The 8,088-nt window shown below is 34.1% G+C and overlaps 1 protein-coding gene across 1 annotated transcript; it reads left to right on the top strand.

Annotated features, from left to right (window-relative positions):
- The first annotated feature begins 5,545 nt into the window (after window positions 1-5,545).
- LOC144550621 (cytochrome P450 81Q32-like) lies at window positions 5,546-7,124 on the top strand. The gene is made up of 2 exons (XM_078298613.1): window positions 5,546-6,318; window positions 6,432-7,124. Exons 1-2 carry the CDS (start codon window positions 5,686-5,688, stop codon window positions 7,044-7,046), a joined length of 1,248 nt encoding a protein of 415 aa, XP_078154739.1. The 5' UTR covers window positions 5,546-5,685; the 3' UTR covers window positions 7,047-7,124.
- The last annotated feature ends 964 nt before the right edge of the window (window positions 7,125-8,088 follow it).

The following is an 8,088-nucleotide window of genomic DNA, read 5'->3' as shown; positions in this document are numbered from 1 at the left end:
GTTCGCTCATATTTTTTTAAGAAAGAAATATGTTATTTTCAAGTGTATCGGTATTACCGACAAGAATATCCACAAAGATCGATATAGTTGGCAAAAAACACTTGTACTCTCGCGGATATATAATGACAGATTTTTGTTACAAACTTGTAAGGATTGTGTGTAATTGTAATATGTTTAAGTGTTAGGTTACTTTATTTTTGTTGTGTTTGTGCACAATAACCGGGTCAATCAATTTATGTTGTTTTATTCTGAGCGATTCGTTTGATGTAGAATGGATTGCATATTTGTATATTTCTTGGGATTTTTTTTAAAAAAAATAAGCTTTTGCCCATTTTATTAATTAGTAGAAACGGTGTTAACTTTTGGAATAGGAAGTGCACAAACCTTTGGAAGTGCCATTTTCGAATGGATTGCATATTTGGTCGTAATAGGAAGTGCACAAACCTTTGGAAGTGCCATTTTCGCACGGACACCTATTACTGTTACAGCTGTACCACTTGGTCCTTTGAGAGATGTGATCCTTGGGTTACGATAATGTATTAGCTAGCTGGTGTAGTGGTGTGGAAGGATCTCCTAAATTTATGAATTTTACAGTCTTCTCCTTCCAAGTTTTTATTTTAATTTTTTTATTATTGATTGATACTTTCGAGTTCTCTTTGCTTTGTTGTGATTGTGATACAGCGGCTTGGAACATACAAAGAAAATTATCGACGTAATGCCTATATAGATCTTTATCTTCAGTAAAGAAAAGACTGAAGATGGTTATAAAGAAAGGAAAATTGGTTATTTGTCACTCTAAAACCTTCAAATTTGAAAAATATCATTCCAAAATTTAAAATTGTAATAATGCCACTCTAAACTTCATTAATATATTTTTAATTTTGCCACACCAAATAATTATGACTAAAATACCTTCGGGCTCTTCCTCTCCACTCCAAAGCTGCCTCTGCCCACTTTGTTTTTGAGCAGGCTCAACAGATCCATTATGCCGCCCCTGAATCCTTCATTAATCAGGTGCTTCTTCCCATCCTTTTTCTCCTAGTATTGCATAATTTGAGTTCTATCTGTTGAAATTTAGGATATACGTGCCTCGTGCTCTTGAAGGGAAATTTGCTGATGGATTTAAAATGTTTTGTATTTGGATGCATGTTAGAACATAATACTTTCTTATCTAATATGTAAGTTGTGTATTTGGTTGGAAATGATACTGTGAGGAAGGGAATTGAGCTACTGAAACGCTGTGATCAAATGGTGAGAAAGCTGGGGCTTTTCTCTTCAAATGAGACCAAGGATGATGTCAGCACTTCTAATCTCAAGCGGGAACACGGCAACTACTCCGATCAGATTGAAAGCTTATAAAATGAACATCACTATATCAGGTGAGGAGAGGAGAGGAGAGGAAGAGAGTCAGATGGAGAGAAAAAGTCTGAGGGTATTTTAGTCATTAATTATTTGGAGTGGTAAAATTAAAAATTAATGAAATTTAGAGTGGCATTATTACAATTTCAAATTTCGGAATGACATTTTTCAAATTTGAAAATTTTAGAGTGACAAATTACCAATTTTCCCTATAAAGAATGGCAACAACAGGAGCGCCACCTCCCATGATTTTTATTAGTACCCTACGAAAAAGAAAACAAAATCTAATCTACCCTTCAAATAAATAAAAAAATCATAAATACCTTAACCACCTCACTGTGGGGCATTTTTTTTGTTTTTTTTTTGTTTACAGATCTTTAGCAAATGTTTGCTATAATTTTTTAGATGTTTTTATAGATGTGGGGCGGTCTACTATAATTTTTTTTTTTACATTTATTTTATAGATATTTGCTATATTTTTTTTTAGATGTTTGGTATAATTTTTTTTAGATGTTTGCTATAATTTTTTTTTTCCAGATGTTTAGCAAACTATCCCACAGTGGGGCATTTTGTTCTAAAGTTTTTATTTTTTAGATATGTTTAGTGTATAGAATGAATGTATTAAACTAGCCAATTTGAAACATTTCAATGTATTAAAGATGCAACATTTAACGAACACTAAGAAAATGCAAGAAAAATTAATATAACTACACACTAAACAAACATTACAGTTAATAAAGCGAAGAGTTGGAACCACTGTCATAGTTTCTAACCGTTACAACATTAATTATCTACTTAATTAGTAATATGAAATACATAAAAAAGATAAGATTGGCCACACTTTATGCCCTTCTATCTATCCATATGCATATAGAGATCTTAAATGAAAAGATAGAAGCAAAGAAAATTGGCCTTAAAGAGGTAGATGCATATCCCTCTAATACATTACATTTAATTTCCTACTATATGTAGGTACTCAACGGACTGGTTTACCCTGTTAACAATAAAAATGATTACTTGGATCCGTGCAAAGTTCGCTTGGCACACCTTATTGGATCCAGCAGAGATCCAACGGTGGTTCTATACACACTAAACATATAAAAAAAAAATTATAACAAACATCCCCATTGTGGAGCAATCTGCTAAACATCTCGAAAAAAAATTATAGCAAACATCTAAAAAAAATTATAGCAAAGATAAAAAAATGTAAAAATAAAAATAAAATTATAGCAGACTGCCCCACAGTGAGAAGATCTGCTAAAGATATGTAAAAAGAAAAGAAAAAAAAAGAAGAAAAAACGCCCCAGAGGTATTTATGAATTTTTTTATTTGGAAGGTAGATTTAATATTTTTTTCTTTTTTGGAGGGTATTAATAAAAATCACGGCACCACGCCTAAGATTTTAATTTTTTTTTACCACATATACATATATTCTTCTTCATTTTATATGTATTAAGTCCTGTATATAATATAATCAATTTACAAGGGCTTTGATGTAAAATTTCAAAATCAGAATGCGCTTCATTTTCATTTGCACCTTTCGATGTCGAAGTTGGTGAACTCTGGAAAACAGGAAACCATCTGTTTCCAATTGGACATTCAACTTGGAAATAAGGGTGTTAATGGCATCCTTTTATCCATTTAACTGATCCGTACTGTATTTGATAAAACGGGTATGTGTAAGATTTTTTTGTTTTTTTTTGTAAATTTATCGAGTACGAGTACAGATTAAGATTTTTATTCGTTATCTAATCGGATAAGAATACAGATAAAGTACATTTCGTATTCGTTACTCGACCGGGTAATTATAAAAAAAAGAAGTATAAGAAAAGAAATTGTGACGAAAAGGATATTACTACGTCGAAAAAGTCTCTCGGTCAAACAAGATGACTTGCTATGTAAAACTGATTCTTTGATTTTTTTTATTTTTTTTTAGAGTGGTTCAAATCCACCATTGCCCAACTTCTCTCTAGCTCTCTTTTTTGTGTGAACAAAGTGAATTATTATTTTTTTGTTGAAAAATCTGTTGGCATATGCTGATATTCTGTGCAAATTTGAAGACTACTAATTCTGATTTAGTGCTACTCACTACCGTATTACAACACTCTAATTGAAAAATATTGATAAGGGAATGAGACCCAAACTTTACTCTAATCAATTGTATGAAATTCAATGAGAAGTTTTAAATATCAAAACTCAAAAGATTTAAGTTCACAGATACGTTCTTCTTTGTTACAATGTTACCGAATGTCAAACATTTATTGCGGAAAATTAAAGCTGATTATTTTTTATTTCCTTATCCCATCTACACCATTCATTTACAGCGAAAATTTGTATCATGATTGGATCAAAGACGTTTTCTTTTTAGTAAGGGAGACATTGAAAGAGATACCCCTTCAAGCAGCGAGAATAAGTGGTTGATTGTTTTGAATAAGATTATGGACTAAATAAGTAATGAATTGTGATAAAAAAAATTATAGAAGATATTTAATTTTATATTATTTAAAAATTCAAGAGTATTATTCAAAAATTAGAATACATATCTCCATTATAATATTAATCACATAGATTATGATCGATCCGTCAACGACTGTGATTAAAAGATGAAATTTTGGATTCAATATTAGTTATTCAATCAAATAATTAATCTGTCATTTTTCACTCTATGCATTTTTTTTTATGTTTTTTGTGTACAAATCTAAATTTAATTAGACACGTACTCGGCGCCTCCAACGCCTTCTATCTCACAGAATCTACTCTTCTTCCTTTTTCTCCATTTTTTTTTTTTAAAACTTTACTAAAGCCCCTTATTTGATTGTCAGATATTCAATTTTCTGATAGGTCCTGATTTGTTTATATTTTTTAAATATTATTTAAGAAATTTTTAGATTAATTGATAATTGATTGGTCATATTTTTTATATCATCTAAGAAATCAACAAAAATAATGAAGTGGATTTAGAACCAATCTATGTTAATATCTTTCATGGATATTGTTGAATAATTATTCTTTTCAAAAGTCTTTATTTTTATTTTTATAAAAATATGTCATTTTGTATGTGATTTATGTTTTATTCTCTTATAATATGGAGTACACATTTTAACAGGGCAGTTTTTAATTCATGCACAAGATATACATTGGACTATTTCACACTATTATATATGTTATATATGAATTAAAAACTACTCTAACAAAATATGTACCTTATAATATGTCTCCATTGCAACGCGCTGACACAATACTAATTAAAATATAATTTACATCAGACGTTAGTAGAACCATATACTTAGCATGAATGATAATTAGGCTAACTTCTTTACGAAAAGCCGCATGTTTGATTTACATACAAGTGCAACTAAAAAAAAATATTAGTAGGGATTAATTAAAATAAAACTAAGAAATATCCTCAAATTAGTTACCTCTATTTAATTTTATCTTCCCGCAATAACATCTTAATGTTTCATTTATTTTGCTTATTTCATATCTGTTGACGTCATTACTACATTAAATTAGTTTTGGTTTTATCCCAAGGATTCTAAATTAATTTAAGCAGTGCTCTTTTTGCACGGAAGGTGCATATATGTTCAATCGTATTAATTGCTGTATCGATTAGTTTTGTCCAGTTAGATGATTTCCCAAAAAAAACCATGGTATATGCATATCGTATCGATCTCTCGTTTTACGAGGTACGACGTCTTTTGACCCAATTAATTTGCTGTCGCTCGATACAGGTCACCGTTGAGTCGTTGACCCAATTTGCTGGGTTCTGAGCAATCATAATCAATTCTATACGTATCGTACCACGGATGGTCAAATTATTACAAAAACATTTAATGAATTGTTAACAAAAAAAAGTTAGGTTGACTCTCCAATCTCCAGGAAGGAAGGTTCATGAGTCATGACCAGTCTCACTTGATCCTACCCCTACTCTCCCTTCCTATAAATACTCCCTCCTGGTACAAATCTATTATCAAACACAGACAATTACTTACACCTTAAACCAGTTACTAAGGTAGCCTATATAAAAGCGAAAGCCATGACCATTTTCGTTTACCAAAGCATTCTCCTCTCCCTTTCTGTCTTTCTCTTCATCAAACTGCTTCTTTCTCGCACTAAAGATAACAAGAACAAATTAATGCTCCCACCAAGCCCACCGGCACTTCCGGTAATCGGTCACCTCCATCTCTTTAAGAAACCCCTCCACCATAGTCTGGTTTCCATATCTGAAAAATACGGCCCAATAACGTTTCTTGAAAGCGGTTCCCGCAAGGTCCTTGTTATCTCCTCTCTCTCTCCCTGGCCGAGCAGTGTTTCACCACCAATGACATGGCTTTCGCCAACCGACCACATTTGCCTTCTGCCAAACGTGCCACCTTCAACTACAAAAGCATCGGTGCAGCCAATTACGGACCGCATTGGCGTAATGTTCGCCAGATTGCAGCTACAGAGCTTCTGTCCACACAGCGGCGGAACGCATCCTCAGATGTCAGAGTCGGGGAGGTTCGTGATATGGCCCGCCGACTATTCCATTCCTGGAATGCTTCTGCTGGTTCAATGGGGTTGACTTATTTTGAGAAAGTTAGCCTTAAAGGAAAGCTATTTGAGCTGTCTCTTAATGTGATGATGACAATGATTGCTGGCAAACGGTTCTACGGAGACAACATTGAGGATCTGGAAGAGTCAAAAAGGTTCAGAGAGGCAGTGGAGGAGCTTTTTTCCTTGGCCGGCACTGCGAATGCAGAGGACTGTCTGCCTTTTCTCAAGTTTCTCGGCATGGCAAAAGCGACCAAGAAGCTGAATCATTTGGCTGATTTGACCAAAGAAATGATCCAGAAGCTTATTGACGAACATAAGAAACCAGGAGCTCAGAAGAAAGGGACCATGATCGCGAATATGCTCGAGCTGCAGAAGGAGAACCCAGAAAAATACACAGATACAACCATTCTGATAATTGCAGCGGTGAGTAATAATGGATTGTTGTTTTAACTGTTATATATAGTTAGAACTTAAAATTTGAAAATATTAAATATCTCAACATTAATATGATTTATTCTGATTATTTTTTTTTAAAGAGCTTATTGCAAGCAGGAACTGATACCTCAGCCAACACAGGAGAATGGGCGATCACTCTTCTATTAAACAGTCCTGACGTACTCAAGAAGGCAGTAGCTGAAATCGACGCACAAGTCGGTACCAAGCGGCTAGTCCAAGAATCTGATATGCCCAACCTGCCATATCTCCATTGCATCATCAATGAGGTGTTCCGCCTCTATCCTGGTGCCCCGTTTCTCATACCGCATGAATCTAGGGAAAATGTGTCTATCGGAGGGTATGACATTCCACAAGGTACAATACTTTTGGTCAACGCTTATCAAATTCATAGAGACCCGAGTCTGTGGGACAAGCCGACCAAGTTCATACCTGAGAGATTTGAAAGCCGTAATGCAGAAACCAAGAAGATAATACCGTTTGGAATGGGGAGGAGGAGGTGCCCGGGAGAAGGACTAGTGATACGCCAAATCGGACTTATATTAGGGACATTCATTCAGTGCTTTGATTGGCAAAAGATTGGAGATGAACTCATAGACACGAGTGAAGGTTCTAGTTTGACTCTTCCAAAGGCTGTTCCACTCGAAGCAATGTATCAACCGCGCCAAGTCATGACGGATGTTCTCTCCACCTTATAAATGTGGCCGTAAAATCGATCTAACTATTATTTGGTTTATTGTCTGTTTTTTGTTCGCTCATTTTCTTTAAGAAAGAAATATGTTATTTTCAAGTGTATCGATGTTACTAATAGAAGTATCTGCAAAGATACTATTGGCAAAAATCTTGTACTAGAGCTGCAAACGAACCGAATCGAATCGAATCTGCCCTAGTTCGAATTCGAATTCGAAATTATTTCGAACCGAATTCAGTTCGAAATTGAAATAGATTTCGAACCTAAAAGGGTAGTTCGAATTTGGTTCGGTATAATTCGAATTAGTTCGATTTGATTCGAAATTAGTTCGAAATTAAAAGAAATTCAGTTAAATTGAGAGCAATTCAAACTGATTTAGCCGATTTTTCCTAGTTGACTCGGCTGTGCGAGCTACGTGCATAAATCCAATAAAATCAATGGTGAATAGAAAAAATCGGGCAAAATAGATGTGACTGAGAAGAGGAGAAGGCTTTTAAGCATTATAAAATGCTAGATAGACTGGGTATACGTGAACTGTACAATTTTATTTGGAGAACATAAGTTGTTTTACGATAGACCATGTTCATACTTCATACCAGCTGTTAACTTTAGAAATTTGTTTCTTTTCTTACTCCCGAAGAGAACCAGCTGGCATCTCAACAGTCAAAATGCTAGCTAGCTGTAAATTTGAGTCTGATATTAAAAGGCACACTTCCATTAATGCCCATCGATTCCACATTAAAACCATCTCTCCAACCGTACTTATTTTGCAGAAGCGTGACTCCAACTATACTCAGATATTTCATTTTGTCTTGCGCTGCAAACGAATCGAACCAAAATAATTTCGCGAATCTTTCGAATCGAATTAGCTCTAATTCGAATTCGAAATTGAATTAATTTCGAATCGAACTGATTTGAATTAATTTCGAACCGAATTACTTTCGAATCGAATTTTTTTCGAACTTTTTCGAATCGAATTCGAATCGAATCACGAATCTCGAATTTTTTGTGCACCCCTATCTTGTACTATCGCGGATAGTGACAGATTT

The sequence above is a fragment of the Carex rostrata genome, chromosome 2 (assembly GCF_964058835.1).
Source record: "Carex rostrata chromosome 2, lpCarRost1.2, whole genome shotgun sequence".
In the NCBI taxonomy this organism is placed as follows: domain Eukaryota; kingdom Viridiplantae; phylum Streptophyta; class Magnoliopsida; order Poales; family Cyperaceae; genus Carex; species Carex rostrata.
This window is presented reverse-complemented; position numbering and strand designations above follow the sequence as displayed.

Bases quoted from the DNA above. Each gene is read 5' to 3' on its own strand.
- LOC144550621 (XM_078298613.1), top strand. From the start codon at position 5,686: ATGGCTTTCGCCAACCGACCACATTTGCCTTCTGCCAAACGTGCCACC. The intron at 6,319-6,431 runs GTGAGTAATAAT...TTTTTTTTAAAG, and splicing joins CCATTCTGATAATTGCAGCG to AGCTTATTGCAAGCAGGAAC.